The sequence below is a fragment of the Triplophysa rosa genome, linkage group LG6 (assembly GCF_024868665.1).
Source record: "Triplophysa rosa linkage group LG6, Trosa_1v2, whole genome shotgun sequence".
In the NCBI taxonomy this organism is placed as follows: Eukaryota; Metazoa; Chordata; class Actinopteri; order Cypriniformes; family Nemacheilidae; genus Triplophysa; species Triplophysa rosa.
The window spans coordinates 23712651-23730053 of record NC_079895.1 but is presented as its reverse complement, the minus strand read 5'-3'; the positions used below and the strand labels follow the sequence as shown (position 1 = coordinate 23730053).

At 38.7% G+C, this 17403-nt stretch overlaps 1 protein-coding gene across 6 annotated transcripts in view; it reads right to left on the bottom strand.

Annotated features, from left to right (window-relative positions):
* Positions 1 to 17403, bottom strand: part of myo16 (myosin XVI) — a 184927-nt gene that overhangs the window by 21924 nt on the left and 145600 nt on the right. For all 6 annotated transcript variants that reach the window (XM_057336149.1, XM_057336150.1, XM_057336151.1 and 3 more), the window contains exons 28-32: positions 15424 to 15526; positions 13870 to 13966; positions 13551 to 13797; positions 8896 to 9266; positions 7468 to 8634 (exon numbers count right to left, since the gene is read on the bottom strand). In XM_057336149.1, the coding sequence (XP_057192132.1) occupies positions 7468 to 8634; positions 8896 to 9266; positions 13551 to 13797; positions 13870 to 13966; positions 15424 to 15526 (1985 nt within the window). The remainder of the gene's footprint in view (positions 1 to 7467; positions 8635 to 8895; positions 9267 to 13550; positions 13798 to 13869; positions 13967 to 15423; positions 15527 to 17403) is intronic.

Genomic DNA, 17403 nt, shown 5'->3' with positions numbered 1-17403 from the left:
CGTTTCATTACTGATAAACATGAAAAACAGACATGATTTTAGCAACTGTTTTGTAATTTGCACTCAAAACTTAAAAACATATGTAGATCAAGAAGTTCAAAATGATTTGTTTGGGACAAACTGAGTTTTTGGACCTCGGTATTTCTAAAATCCTGCGTACGGCCCTGAACATCAGCAGAATTACAGCAAATGTTTTGGCCAATCCATGTGCTTTTCAAACCAGTTAAGTCCACCTAACACAAATATAACACAGGTTTTCCCATATTTTAAGGCCATTCAAATGTTAAGAGTTGGCACTCATAAGAATAATCAAACCTGTACACACACTGGAGATTCATGCAGTACTCATCACAATAATTCACACTCGTCAGCAGACCTGGAGACTTTGATATTTAATATTTCATGGCTACCATCATCTTTAGTCCATGTAATATTTATGTGACTGAAGCTAATACCCCCTGAACCGAGAGAGAGAGAGAGAGAGGAAATAAAGATTATGAAGATGACATGGGGAAATAACTCCATTGAGTTTTTTGTGCACTGTAGAAAAGTTGCGTTCATTTACACATGTACTACTGTAAGCATGTGTGAAAATCAAATAAAAACAAATAAATAAATAGCTAATTTAATTAAATTAAAGAAATTGAAAATAAGAGAGTGTGATCATATCTAGTTATTGATTCTGGAGTATCTGGTTTGATGTCTTGTTTGTTTACTTAATTTGTATCATTGTTGTGTTGGTTTTAATTAATTTTCAAATATGTTTCTCAATTGTAATTTTCATTTGTTAATATTTATACTAATATTGTTTTCAGTAGTATACAGTACTGTATACACAATACAGTAGTTCTGAATAGCCCACTGCCAATATTTATGTCAGAATGTATGACTGTCACTCCTAAAATATTAACTGTAGTAATCCTGAAATCATTTTATTTTCTGCATAGATCTGCAACACAAACACCATGAGTGTAAAGTAGGGATGCACGATAAATTATCGGCCATATCCGTATCGGCCGATAAATGGTAATATTTAATGTTATCGGTATCGGCCGATAATAGAATTTAGGCCGATATATTATAGCCGATAAATCATAAATAATTTCCTCTGGTTAAACTACTTCATCTGCACGCTGTTTACAGTTAAAAGTGTAAAGTGTGGATTATATAAACACTGTTAATTTGACCCTTTTTAACACTGGCGATTTTGCTGTGCACCTAACACTAAGCATACTGGACTAAGAACAGTCAGTACCAGTGAATAATTATAAAATTAGCATAGTATGAGTAACTATGTTATCTAAGATCAACAGCAAGACATACAGTATAAAAAAAATCAATTTTCAAAAGTCGGCAAATAGATCTGTGCATGTAAACATTGACTTGCTCTTTTCCAAGGAGGTGACCCAGGCATCAAGATCAACAATTACCTTACACATGCACCCGATAATTAAAGCTCATTGATTGTGTCTTTGTAACACAGCACGTATTGCTTTTCACACAAGTTCAACACGCCAGACATCTCAATCCTTCAAGACGCTCAAAGGAGAGTTCTTGTTGTTGAAATGAGTTGTTCTTTAGATCTTAGGCCAAACATCTCAGCATGGGCCGAACTTTTAACCATTTCTTGAATGTCTGACATTGACCTTATAGTGTCCCTTAGGGTAAATGCAAACAATTATTTTGTGTAAGGTTATGCGAACTGAGTTCCAATAAAATGATTAATTTAACTAATAAATTGACTAAATAATTAAATTAAAATAAAAACTGGAATGAATGACAATAAAATGATTGAATTCAATTGAAATAGAATCAAACTTAAGTTACATTTAAATGTTAACGTTCTCATCTTAAAAATCAATGTTTGAGATGAAAACTGTATTTACATATATGAATTTCTTTGCGCTTAGTGATTTCACTTGTAATTAATAATAATTCTATTTTTATATATCATTTTATATATAAAATACATAATTATTCAAAACGAATGATGTATTTATGGTTGGATGCAAATCTTGTGTTGGACTAATGAAAGTGTTAAATTGAACTGCAATGTAATAAATTCCATTCACTTTCATTCCAGTTCAAGTTCTAATTGAACATCCGTAGGGCGTGACTAATAATATTCAACTTCTTGCTCACGATTTAAAAGACAGGCAATTCTTCAATTCTGCATTTTGTCCAACTCCAAGCATTTGCGTATTTGCGGAACACATACATGCTTGCATGAGCAGAGGTCACGCTGCATCCACGTTCATAAATCCATATAATGAGAACTACCCTAAATCACTTTTAATTAAATGTTAACACGACAAAACGGCAGACTGTGTAAAGTCGAATTTCTACAATTGTCAAAGCAAATGAAGGCTGGGTTTAAAAACGTTGTTTAAAAAGAAGTCTGTTAACTGTTGCTTTACGTTTAAACGCAAATAAAGAAACATCACGTCACTAAAAACTCATCAACGCACTTTGACTAGCCGAGTTCCAGGTCCAGAATTTCAGTGCACATGAAATATCGCAGAGCAAAACAAAACACATTTGTCATAGGTTTTAGGCAAATTAGAAGAAGACTAGTCCCTCAATACGTACAAATTTGTCTTTGGGAATAATACGTGAACTCGGTCATACATACTCAACCTTAGTCCCGGTGTCCCTGCGGGTTTCTGTCCCACCAGGAGACAAATGACTCTGTTTTGATATGTCATTAAATACTCTTCTTCTCTCCACATGGATATGCACCTCATGCGCCTGATATATTTGTGTCTGCATGGACGAATGAGCACTCTTTTGGCCAGTGATCAATGACAGAAGCAGGCCCATTGTGCAGCTGCAAATAAAGGAATTTGTTCTACCACAAATGAAAATTCTGTTATCATTTGGGTGAACTGTTTCTTTAAAGGCAGCTGTCGGATAAGGTTGCTGTGGTGTAGTAAGAAAACTGATCTAAAGCAGATGCCAACACGCATCTAAACCTGCAATCCTACATAAACACATTGCTCTCATTGGAATGGCTCTCTGAGAGAGCATTGTGGTTTTACCGGCACCGACCTCACTGCTTTTAACAAACAAAGCCTGGCACTGGATGAGTCAAGAAAAACCATCCTCAACAGGACGTGCCTTTCAATAACCACACAGATGACAACCAAAAGAATGCTGGGAAAGTTTCTATAATTCAACCAGACTATTTTAATCCTCTGGCCGTAAATTAAACATGACCACATGTGCTGGTGAGTGCACTTTTCTGATGGGCTATGAATATGAGAACAAATCTTATAAAATGTGATTCAAGTAGCAGCATGTATAGACTGTATAGCAGCATAATAGTGCTGTGTGTTATTCATGTGAAAATAAAGTCATATAAATAAGCCATTTGTATGATCATTTCCAAGAAAAGCGGACAACAAAACACGCTTCAGACTTTCAACATTGCTATTTGTGCCAAAAAAACTCTTTTTCTAAATCAGTACTTTCCCGGATAACCAAGCATCATACATTATGATGTTATGAGTTTTGATTACGATTAAATACGTTGTACAATACATTTTTGAAGATTATTGCATACATTGACATTTCAAGGAATGTATATTTCTAGTTTCAAGAAATCGAGTTATTCTTGATTGTTACTATTTATTTATTTTTCCTTAAATAAGTCTAATAAAAGTGTGCAATAACGTGACGATGACGCGCGAAGTGCCGATGGAGGGCGCAAAGTGATTTTCTCCATCGAAATTCGCTATCACAAACTCAAAAGACCTATGTTTAACGACCTAAACAACGAACGGGGAAGTCTGAATTTCTGTTAACCCTTACTTGTAATAAACACCAGCTTCTGTTAAAAGAACGAGTCCTTGTTAAACGGATAAAATGAAAAATCTTGCGTTAAGCGTTTCTTCCGCATAGAAGTCCATTAAAAGGAAACAACTTAACGTACCGAAACAACGACTACGGAAAACCAAGTTAAATACATTTGTTTATCACTGATATCAAGCATAAACATGATAACAGAAAAGTTTTATGTTCTCAGTTTGTCGCTGCCTTGAGCCACGTTATGTGGTTTCTTTATAATGAAATTCTATGAAGAACAAGCTTAAAGAATACATACAGTGAGGGAAATAAGTATTTGATCCCCTGCTGATTTTGTAAGTTTGCCTACTTACAAACAAATGAAGGGTCTATAATTTTTATGGTGGGTTTATTTTAACTGATAGACACAGAATATTAAAAAAAATCAGGGGAAAAAAATGTTATATAAAGGTTATAAATTGATTTGCATTTCAGTCAGTGAAATAAGTATTTGATCCCCTACCAACTAGCAAGAATTCTGGCTCCACAGATTGGTTATGTGCCTATATGGACCACAGATTAGTCCTGTCACTTTAAGAAAGTACTCCTAAATCAGCTTGTTATGTATATAAAAGATGCCTGCCAACAGAATCTGTATCTTCCAGTTCAACCTCTCCAACACCATGGTCCAGACCAAATAGGTTTTAAAGGATGTCAGCGACAAGATTGGAGACCTGCACAAACCTTGAATAGGCTACAGACAGAAGCTTGGTGAGAAGGAGACAACTGTTGGTGTGATTATTTGGAAATAGAAGATATACAAAATAACTATCAAATGCCCTTGTTCTGGAGCTCCCTGCAATATTTCCCCAATGGGGTAAAGATGATCATGAGAAATGTTAAAGATCAGCCCAGAACTACACGGAAGAAGCCTGTTAATGATTTCAAGACAGTTGGGAACACAGTTAGCAAGCAAAACATTGGTAACACATTGGTAACACGCTATGCCACAGTAGACTGAAATCCTGAAGCACCCGCAAGGTCCTCCTGCCCAAGAAGGCCCGCCTGGCTCGTCTTAAGTTTGACAATGAACATAAAAATGATTCAGAAAAGGCTTTGGCGAAAGTGCTGGCACTGCTGTGAGACCAAAATGGACTCCTGTGTTTGGAGGGAGAGAAATGCTGACTATGAGCCCAAGAACATCATGTCTACAGAGAAGCACAGTGTTGGAAACATTCTGCTTTAGGGCTTTTTCTCTGCTACAGGTATACAGGATGACTTCACCGCATTGAGGGGCTGAGGGACGGGCCCATGTACCGTAAAATCTTGGACGAGAACCTCCTCCCCTTAACTAGGTCACTGAAGATGGGTCATGGATGAGCCTTTAACATGACAAAGACGCAAAACATATTGCCAAGACAACCAAATAGTGGCTTAAGGAGAAGCACATTAAATGTCCTAGCCAGTCTCTAGACCCTAGTCCTATAGAACCTCTGTGAAGGAGGCTAAAACTCCAATTTGCTGAGCGACAGCCAAGAAACCTTAAAGATTGACAGAGGAGTGGACTAAATGTATCCGGACACATGTGCGAACCTGCTGACCAACTATCAGAAATGTCTGACCTCTGTGCTTGCCAACAAGGGTTTCTCCACAAAGTACAAAGTTATGTTTTGCTTGGGGATCAAATACTTATTTCACTGACTGAAATGCAAATCAATTTATAACCTTTATATAACATTTTTTTCCCCTGATTTTTTTAAATATTCTGTGTCTATCAGTTAAAATAAACCCACCATAAAAATTATAGACCCTTCATTTGTTTGTAAGTAGGCAAACTTACAAAATCAGCAGGGGATCAAATACTTATTTCCCTCACTGTAACTAGGAATTTTTAAGGACCTACTTTGGTTTATGGAGTGTCCAACAACAAGTTTATGTACATAGAAGGTGTAAAAACACTATTATTTCGTAATAATAGGCAGTTATTCTTACCTTACTTCTTGACTGACTCTCAAGTGATTCGTTCCGCGATTCATCTGTCTAATCCCCTCCTTTCCGCTAGCATAGTCTGATGTGATTGGTCAGATGGTCTAGTCTGCTGTGATTGGTCTACCGCGAATGAGGCTCACGAGCTACAGTGTTTGGGGGAGAAGAGTGAAGTTTTCGCGGGCAGTCCTAGCAATACGTAGGCGGGGACTATATGTAGTGACGTAAATCTGCGGCAGTTTGCGAATCGGACTAGGGACGACTCGTTTGCGTGATTCAGAGTCAAATCCCTTTTTTCCAAGCTAATTTGTTATTCATTCACCTTCGGATTTACAATTTGGCAGACTGCTTACTTTCAAACACGGCAACATGTAATTTTCATGATCTCATGTTATGTACTTTTTAACATAAAACTATTCTTATCCCCGGAATAAGTGCTTGTTCTTTTAACAAGAGCTAGTCTTTATTACAATTAAGGTTTAATAGAAATGACATTTTACGTGGTCTTTGTTTCAGTGTGTTAAGCTGTTTCCTTATTATGGATTTCTATGGGGAAGAGTTATCACTTTATCCGTTTAATAAAGACTCGTTCTTTTAACAGCAGCTAGTGTTTATTGCAAGGTTTGACAGAAATTTGACCTCACTTGGTCATTGTTCAGGTACGTTAAACCTCGTTAAGCGTTTTAAAAAAGTTACCCGGCTCGGCTCCTCCAGACCGCAGATTCAGGTTTACAAAGCACTTTTATCTCTGTTTCTCAGTCAATACTTGCATGTTCCCCCTTCATGAACATCAACTTTTGTTACACAATAAAAACACCTTGCGGTTTCATGGTTTGATCGATTTGAACATCAACGCAAAACGTAGGCATTTTGAGTTTGTGATAGTGAATTCCTTTGGAGAAAATCACTTGCTGCCCTCCATCTGCACTTCGCGCAGTGCCGTGACGTCATGTGCAAACAACCTATTATTGAGGTTATACTTATATCAAGAAAAAAAATCATTATTACTTTTACTGTTACTATTAATATTTATGCCGTTTTAAGATGTTTAGATGCTCTAACTGGAAAACAAGACAAAAGTATATGTACATGTATTCATTTAGCAGACACTTTGATCTAAAGCGACTTTCAAATCAAAGGGCATTTAACATTTTATCAATGTGCTAAATAAATAAAAAAGCATGTTAGGATACATATGAAGTACTATTTATTTATTTATTAACGCCATTTCAGTATCTATGGCTATATTTATGCCGGGAACCAGTCAATCCATAAATGAGTTAGTCTACAAGGTGTGGGTGGGGTTTTTTAATGTCTACATATAAAGTACTAAGTAAAGCAATAGTTCACCCAAAAATAAAAATTCTGACATCATTTGTTCACCCTTTATTTAAAACCTGTATATGACTTTCCTCTGTGGAACACAAAATAATATATTTTGAGAAATGTGTTTTGTGCCAATACAATGGAAGTTAATGGGGGCCAATGTTGTTTGGTTCCCAACATTCTTCAAAATATCTTCTTTTGTGTTCTGCAGAGGAAAGAAAGTCATACAAGTTTGTTTTGACATGGGGGTGAGTAAATGATGAAAGATGTTATGTGGCACAAGCGTGTGGTGGGACTACCTTTTTGCACTTACACAAACATGACACACTTCACTTTTAAACCCACACAAAACCTGTGCCAGTTTATACTCACCGCTGTCTCTGATTTTTCTTCCCGTGGTGGATTTACGGAGCAGGGTGCGGCCTGTGCTGAAGAGAGTGTTCAGCTCATCTAGGGGGCTGGTGAGGGATCGCCCATTGGCCGGGTTAAAGAGCAGAGGAGAGGAGGAACATGAGTGAGCTCTGCGGGGTTCTGGACGTGAGGTCTTCACGGGGGAGTAGGGAGGCTTTGCGCTACTCGGGGGCGTCTCTGTCAGACCGTGCCCGGTTTTATGAGGAACTTTGGGTGAATCTGTGCTGGCTACAGATGCTGCACGGGTGTGGGCCAGGAAGCCTGGCTCAGGGGGGAAAGGAAAATGAGAAGGGGGACGGTAGGGAGGTGGGAGTGCTGCGGGAGGTGGCGGAAGGGCAGGAGGAGTCAAGGGCGGCGTTGATTTGTCCGGCATTAAGATGGAAAGACTCGGGGATGAGTCAGCCCTTTGGCGGGCATACTGGGGTGAGAGTGGGCTGCCTCCATCTTGGCTGGTGTAATTGAGGTTGGTCTCAAACACCGGGAGCTTCTTCACCTCCAGAGGGGTGAGGGGGGACTCGTCCGAGGCGGGTGAGCAGGTTACAGGGGACGGGGGAAAGACCAACAGCGGGGGCCGGTGTGGAAGGAGATTGGGGAATGGAGCTGGAATGTCACACGTCCCATCTTTGACCGGTTGCTTTCCCAGGAGTGTGCTGGGGGGCTCCATTAGGGTCACGGGCCTCTTGGCTTCCATCACTGGGGCAGGTGGGGGAGCGAGATTGACGGCTTCGGGCATAACGACCGGAGCTGTGCCCACATCGTCAGGTGGGAAGTACTTCATTTCCTCATAAACGGCCTCACTCAGGTCTGGGCTCTGGGAGTCGGCCAAGCCGAGGGCCCGCGATGCCCCCACCATCTCAATGTACACGTCCTCCTCATCCTGACAGGGGTAAAGGCTTAGCACAGAAGAGTGAGGGCCATCCACAGACGCTGCTCGCTGGATGAGGCCCAAGTAGTGGCCCCCTCGTGCCAAACTGAACAGCTTCATGTCCGTGGGGCGTGCAGGGGAGGGTACCGAAATCTCCTCGTAGGAGCCAGTCAGTTTGGTGTTGGGGCTGCGTTTGGGTTTTGGGGGTGGGATTTTCTTCATGGTGCTATAGTCATCGCTGTGAGGGCGTGGCTTGGACAGAGCTAGATGATGGATGGTTTTGGAGAGGAGGGAAAATGCCATAAGTGGGGGCAAGATTTTTCAATTTACAATCACATTTTATTATTTTTAGTTTTAAAAGCTAAAACAGGGAACAGGAAGTGCTTCTGGACCAGTGTTGTTTTTAGTCTTGCAAAATGGTTTTTAGCTTAATTTTTTTGTAAAGGGGGTGTCCACATATTGTCAGTCATATGATGTAAATAGACACTTCAACATGATTAAACTATTACAGCATCAATACGTACGATCAGATGGAGAAAGCTGAGTTTTAGGTGGGCTTCCAGCCGGAGAGGCCTGGCCGTCAGCAGGGCTGTCTTTAGGTGCTATACTCAGCCCTGCGCTCACCGCCTCATACGAAGCGCTCAGACGTGTATTAGGGTCTCGTTTCGGTTTGGGAGGAGGTTGTTTTCGTGGCGAGGACATGCTTCCCCCACTCCCCTCTTCAATGGAGTGTGGCGCAGGCTGAAGGGCCGCTTTGATTGATGTCCCAATGTTGGAATGTACCAAGCTGTCCATTACCAGGGGGAGCGGTACAGAGCTGGAGCGGAAATGTCGGAGTGGTCGGCCTCCCCCACGGCCCGCTACATCATTAACCCTTCCGCTTTTTTCGACGACCCTAAACAAAAGAATGAACAAATTAATAATTCAATGGAGTTAAAGGATAAAACTGTTTGGGTACAGTGCTGATTCCCTCAATAGGCACATCTGGCACCCTTTTGCCCTTCCCCTCTTAAGCAAGTCACTATTCATTCATTCATACATTTATTCTTTCAGTCACTCTCTCACCATCACGCTAGAAGCAAACATATGTCTCGTCTCTGTGTATGATGGATAGTGAAGGTGCTAAGCATCTGCCAAATGTGAGAGGATCAGTCTCAACCTTCATAAAATCAATACATCGGTGTCAAGCTGTCCGCTCAGATCGGTGCAAGAACACTTCACTGCACTACACTAACTGGAATGGGTGTTGCCCTGTTTCCTAACAACAGGGTTCTTTTTTTGCTGGCTGGGTACCAGTAGTTTACATTTTTGGCCTACCGGTTTAATAATTGTTATAATGTCAGAAGATTGGATTATAATTCTCAAAAATATTACAACTAATGCTTAAATTTATACTTATTTATACTTATACTAATTGTATGTCATTTTAAAGCCTCTGAGACTGCTCAGTTTCAAATCAAAGTCTTTTTTCATGACAAAAGAAAATGCACAACAACAAATTAGAGTTACATTATCAATCTTAATGGGATAATAATGGGAACCTTTTTTAACCAAAGAGCCATTTTCCAGTTTTGGTTCATTCAAATTTGCAAAAGAGCCGTTGCAAAAACTACTATTTTATATATATATATATACACACTGTATAAATGATAACATGTTCAAGGACTGCAATACTAATAACTATATTTTGTCCACAGACCACAGTCTCACTTATGGTCCCTGTGGGGATCAATTGTTCTTTTCCTTCCATAAGATAACATGTCCACAGACAACTGAAAAACAGTGAAACAAACGAAACAGTGCATACACCTGGGGCTCCAAAAATGATTTTAAACAACTTACAGGTTTGCATTAGGCCTCCATTCAATTAAACTTCATTATATCTAACATATAACAATTTAAAAAGTGCACGTTCCTATACTGATATTCACAAAATACTGCATGTATGTCTTCTGACTTTGCATTAGGTATGTTCGTCTTCTTGAAATGCTGCAGACAGATCGGCGAAAGTCTGACATCAGAATACCGCGAGAACGTTTCGAAAGCACACGGAGCTCTGCTCTCGCGTCACTTTGATGTCATACGCCGACCTGTCTGCGCAACCTGCGCAACACCTCAAGAAAGCGAACATAACTAGCGTCTTGCTAATAACTTTGTAGTTCTGTATCATACGCCACAGAGAGCCGTAACTTAAAAAAAAGCATGATGTACGTTTTTCTAAACTCCACGCGCTCCGTAGCTTGAATCAGGGCTGCGGCCCCGAGAGAGGTTACCATAGAAACGTTGTTTGCCGTTGATTAGTGTCGTGACACTTGCGCATAGCACTGCATGCGTGTATTGGCCAGGAAAACCTGAAATATTCATAAATGTTATGTTTTTTTAACGATCAAATGTTGGTGAAGGGTAAGACACCTAACGAGCCACATGATTTTTGAAAAGAGCCACGTGTGGCTCGCGACCGCTGGGTTCCCGACCACTGGGATAATACATTAATCTAGGCCAGAAACAATTATTAACAATGTTGATTTTAAGTCTAAGCAGACTGTAATACCGTAATGTGACATCCACACTCTTGTTTGATATTTCCCCTTTGATCTGGATCTACCATCTGTTGTTCTTTCAGGAGAGGCGTTTGGGTGGTTGATGTTGAGCAAACAGGGGGTGGTGGGGGTTACAGTGACTTACCCTAAGGAGATTTCACCAGCCCGGAGTGGGGGTGGGTCTTATCTCTCTGTGATTAGCAGAATGGCAGCTCAGATTTGCCAAATCTAGATTAGCTATGAAACCCCCATCATTCAATCACCTGATCTCACCCCCATTTGTGATGCAAATTGAACGGAATGTATGTGATGAATGTGAGTGCTTGTTTTGAGGAACAATAAGCCGACCTCCTTCATAACAGCAGATGGCTGTGTGTTTAACGCTGGAGACCCGTGCTACCCAAATACACCTGTATGCATTTTTTATCGTGTGTATGTAGATACAGTTTACAATTAGTACAGTATACAGTATATGCAGTTAGTATAGTATATATTACTGTTCAAATGCATGTGGTCACGTACTAATGATCAAAAGGTCTTTTGAACCATGGTGTATGTACAAGTCTGGAAAAAATAAGAGACCACTCCAAATTTGCCTTCAGTCAGCATTTCCACATTTAACACGGCCATTCCATTCAAGTGTGTGTTGAATTCCAACAGAAACAAACCTCAGGTGTCTTAAAGTCAACCAAAAGCAAAGTGAAAGACTGAGATCATGTCAAGATGCATGATCAGGGTTATTTCATCAAGTATACTTTTTCCAAATTTGTATTAAATAGATGTAAAACTTTAGTTTAGTGTTGTTTTAAAATGAAAATTAGCTTTTTTATTTTTTATTAAAGTATTTGAGGTATATTTTCTTACCTTCTGCAAATATATGCAAATAAAATATAATTTTTATTTGGAATTAAACAGAAATTACTGTCAGAAAAAAATGTCAGAAATATACCCAAGCTGTCACTGGGACCGTACCCTTTAAAAAGGTCCTATGTTCCATTTACGTATAGATATACATTTTGTACCAATATGTACCTTAGAGGTGTGCTTTTTAATAGGGTACAACCCCAGTGACAGCTTGGGTACATTTTTGACAGTCACTACAAAAATAAAACAAAAAAATAGAAAAAAAGAAAAGATACAATATTTTTGTACAGTACCCATACAGCCGCGAAAAACCATTTAAAAATGATTTTCTGTTTTTTTCATTTACGATTTATAGGTATGTGCTTCGGTAAAATGATCATTTTTGTTTCATTCTGTAAACTACTAATAGTATTTACAACAACAATAAAAACATTGTTTCTGTTGCAGAAAATGAAAACAGGTCAAAACAACAGAAAATATATCTGTATGCTGCAAAGAAAACAAGTTTATATTCACTTTTAAGCAATACAACAGTAATATTTGTACATTTATTTAGGAAAAGTTTAACAATTCTTTTTTATGTGATACCTCGACTTTTATCACAGTTTTCATGTGCCTTGTCATGCTGTCAGTCTTTGAAATTGCTGTTGGATGACTTGCGGGCGGTTTCCCGGACAGGGATTAGACTAGTCCAAGACTGAAATAAATGTAAGAGCTGTCCAAACTGAAAACAGCTTGCACTGACATTTCTTAAAATACATGAGCGCCTTTGTGCTGTCTCAAAATGCACACAAGTGATGTTCTTTTTAAAAGGCATGTTTGTTAAATCTACTTACATTTTCAAAATAAACTAAGGCCTAGCCCTGTGTCAAACTAATCCCAGTCCGGGAAACCGCCCCTTTATGTCACTCATGAGGTTTAATTCGTTGAAATTTAACAGACACTGGACTGAAATGGCTGAATAAATAAAAACTTGGAATGATCTCTTAATTTATGTATAAATTCTCCAATGTTAAAACACTGCTTTTTTGGATAACAGCAATATTACTCATTGAAAAAAGACTTGTGCCTATAAACCGTGTTTTAAAATGAAAAAATCTGACCATGAATTTTTGGTTTTCCATCTACTCAATACACATGCATGTATGTACCACTAAAATGATCTACAACTGACTTTAGATCAGTCTTCCTATCTGCTTAGTTCTTGCAACGCTTACATCATCACGTAAAGTGCAATTGCTTCTGACATCAGTGACAAACGGAGACATTGTGTTCCCATTTTGTTTGCACTGCAAAGAACAAGGGGAACTAATAAAAGCCATGAATTTTTATAGCTTCTCTGAACCCAAGTGGAAAAAGGACATTTTGGAGTGTCTACTATAATCAGACACGCCAATATAATTCAGACTGCTAGAGTGTCTGATATAATCCTTCAAGAGGACATAGTATGTAGTGTAGACAGATCTGTGCTGACCCGTCTGATTGAATTTCAGCAAGAAACAAGATTTCTTAATAATGAACCTCTAAAGGAAACAAAACTGAACATGATTATCTTGTTATTCACAGAATTTCAGAATTAAATTCAATAAATGCCTTACCTTACATCTAGAAACCAGATTTGATTATTTACATACTCATTCATATGTGTATTATTCTGTATGCTTTCTTATTTACATATTCATTCAGCTAACATTTTTAGAAATTCCTGTTGTGTTGTGCAGTATGTATTTGCTGTAAATACATTTATATTCCGTCATGTACAAGCTGAGTTTTACCTCTTGGGCGAGTCTTCCTCTTTCCCAACGGGTTCGGGGCGCTCGCCCAGCGGCGGTGCGCTGATGTGACCCCGCAGGCGATCGTTCTCCCGAGCGATATCAGCTGCGTTCTGGATGACCAGGCTGTCGTAAACATGCATGCCCGAGTCTTCCGCCCCCTGCAGGAACCTTTGCCCGCTGCACTTCTCCTGTTGCCGAGAGGTGAGCCTGCGACGGGCATGCTGCCTGGCCAACCAGCCACGAACCACTAAATCACACACATGCGTTAGCACAATAAAATAGTGACAGACTGTGACATACTGTGTGATGGTCAACTTACCTTTCTGACACATGATGATCTTCCTTTGGAGTTGATGGCAGCGATCGTTTAGGTGATCGGCCTCCCAGTATCTCAAGAAAACCTTACTGTTGCCCATCTGAGCGGGTGAGAAAGATAATAAGACAGAGGAACAGAGAAAAGGATGTAACAGGTTTTGTTTGTTGTAATTTGCATAATAATAATAATAATACAACTGCACAGAAGACGATTTTTAAGTAAATTGCTGTTTTTAAGAAGGGTCTTGTATCAAACGGAAGGGGTTTATTCTGCAATAACAGCCGGCTGTCTGTACATTATCCCGCTTATTACGGCTACTCACCTCATAAGGAAGTTATTCAATATGAAATATTGATTTGAAATATTTGACTAGCTCATTTTTAACCAATGGAGACCTTCCGGGAGGAAAACCTATTTACTTTTGCTTTTAAGGTACATGTAAGACACAAAGTTTTTTTCACGACGATTTGGTTTAATCATTCCTAAATATAATATCATATATGTTAATAAAAGACATACGTATATATATATACAGTATATATATATATATATATATATATATAATTTTTGTGTAATATTAAACTGTGTCTGTCAAAATGATTTGCAGCATCCGGATAACCATGTGTTATTAGTTTTGAGCGGTTGTTATCTGGGAATATCAGACCTTGGAATGTAGCCATCGACCAATCAAAATGAAGTATTCCAGAGTGGCATGTAATAACAATTTGAATGCTAAGCTAATGCCGTAATACTTTAAAGGTGCAATCTGTAACTTTTGCTTCTACGTCGCCATGTTTAAAACCTAAAATTGCAGGTTAATTTACATAGTTTACATGAGCTGAAGTCAAATGACGTCAAACTGACATTTCCCGCTAAATTATACTCAATAATAAAATCTAAATGAATCACTATTATAAGATTACAGTAGTTGTAAATTGGGGTAAGGAGGAGTATTTGAATGCACTTGCTCAAAAACAGATTTTTTTAACCAAACAAATGATGGATTTTACCTCTGATAAGCTTAAATACAGACTGGATATCAACGAATACGGAGTAGTCGATTTTTATTACAACTAACAGATAATTGTCAGTGTTACATAAAATGTTTTATAAACATGCATCATTGTCCAGATTAAACTTCCTGGAAAGCTTTTTGAAATTATACTACAAAAGATACACACCATTCCTTTTCAGAAGGTAGAAAGGTATTGTGGGACACACCGATTGGCCCATCCCTGTTTGTAATCATCTTTTATGTTCTTTATGTTGTAGAGAGCGTTTTATTAGACAATATTAGCGAGTGAAGTCATCAATATTTTGAATAATTTCCCCAAAGGAAAAGGCTGAAAAGTTGAACTGCGCTTTTTGTGAACTGTTACGTAAACACACCAGTATATAGATACAGACGGACATGGACTAATGCACAAAACTCTCATTTTGATTTTACAAGGTCTTTAAGATACTGCCTCCGCAGTCAGTTTACTATGTTTTGCAACAGAGCAAATCTGTCCCTTTACGATGTTTCCGAAAGCTTTGAAGATGCCTATGCTAGCTCACCTGCCAGCCCCGGAGTTTACAATGCTGCAGAATGTGCCGGCACTTCTCCTCTGCACACATCTTCTTCTTTTCCGTGAGGATGGTGTCCACCAGCTCTCTGTATCTACAACACAAACCCACAGAACAGCAATGTCATACACATCTTAATGCGTTAGAGCTTGATGGCCACTAATTTCTGTTTAGGAATGTTGCCTGCATGAACCGAAGACAAGCCACCTACGCCAACCTACTTGTTCGCGTTGTGGGATTTTTCAACACAATAACCATGTGAGGCAGCCGAACTGAATGCCACATGCACAACTCTACAAAGAATCTTCCAGAGTGATAATACACAAGTAAATGCCCGTGCCTCCATTGGTGGGAAAACCCAATGAGAGGGTCAAAGGGTTTGAAGAATCTGTGTGACTTCTCAGCATCTGCTGGGGTGGGTTGGCAAAGCAACCATTCACAGAGAAAGGTCAAACTTGGAGAGCTCTTCAGCATTGTTCAGGATTGGAGGGATCAAGCATCTGTGGCACGCAGGGTAAGCCGCAGACACGCCCATCAAACACGTGTGTTTGTGTTTGCGCATTTGGATTATGCATTATGAACATCTGGCGCGAGCGTCTTCTATTTAACAGAAAATGATTTTGAGAGAATTCACAAAGAAACAACCCGTGCATGCATGATGCATACTAATGTCTGCGACTAATATGTAAATGCAAGCATTGGTGCTTTCTGACCTCATAACAACATCGACAATTGTGATCTTACATATAGACGGGTACATTCATTCATGAAAATCACAGCGTACGCAATAACGAAAGCAGACAGGCTTGTTTTGCGGATGAATGGAAAGGCCAGCACGCATTAACTGACCCCTGCATGGTAAATTTGTTCAAGTATGCATGTGAGCCGACTCTTCAATAGTCAGTGTGCTTCTCTTCGGAGACGCAGAGTATAAGACTGGAGTGACAGCGTTTCACAAAGACTTTTGTGTTCTGTATAGTTTGTGTATAAGTGGAGGAACGAGGCAACAGAAGAATAGCAAATGTTGTGAATAAAGCTCGACATCGCCAGGTTCTTGTTTGTAAATGATTATGCATAGGTCCCTTCACCTGTACTGCTTTCTGTGAGTGTTTACAGAAATGTTTGAGCGTGGTAAGTTGTTTCGCGCAATTGTGGCATGTGTAAATGTTACTATGACATCTCTGGAAATAACCCTTTTCATAAATACACCTTGTTTCTGGTCGGATTCTTCTTCTTAAATGTAAAGATAAAACGTCTGCTTAATTTCTGAATCTATCAAGTGTTCACTGAAATACCCCATGGAGTTTTGCACGCGTTCTGTAATTGTTTTGATACAATATGCATGCGGGCAAATATTGCTGTTTATTAATTATATGCGTTGACATATGAATACATATAAAGAACTATGATGAAATTCTTCAATAAACTAATTTTGTTCATTTTAACAAGATTATAACTATATATGTAGAATGAAAAACCTGAATTTTCATGCAAAATTATATTATTATATATTATATAATAATTATTCCCACAAGCTGTGTTAATAGTGCCTGGCCCGAAGTTAACTTCCGGTCTGTGTTTGATTATAAAATAACAATTGATTTTATAAATATTCATATTTTATGGTATATTAATTGCAATTAATTAAATTAAACTACTCAACAGTTATTGATTGACTACCGGAAGTTAAGTTTGGGCCACATCATGTTTGTATTGCTGTAAATTCCTGAACACATGTATTCATTACACAGAACAAATTAAATCATTTCATCTTTTATTTAAATATAAAATATCAACAGGAGTTTTGGAGAGATTGCATGTTTCAATGATGCTTTTTTAGTGTTTTTGCTCATGTTCTGTATACTGTTTAATCCTATTTGAAATAACGTTTTTGATTTTTCACTTATGCGTGATTGTTGGGTCTGTGTAGTCAATAAGAATATGATGCGTACAACATTTTAATGTACTCTA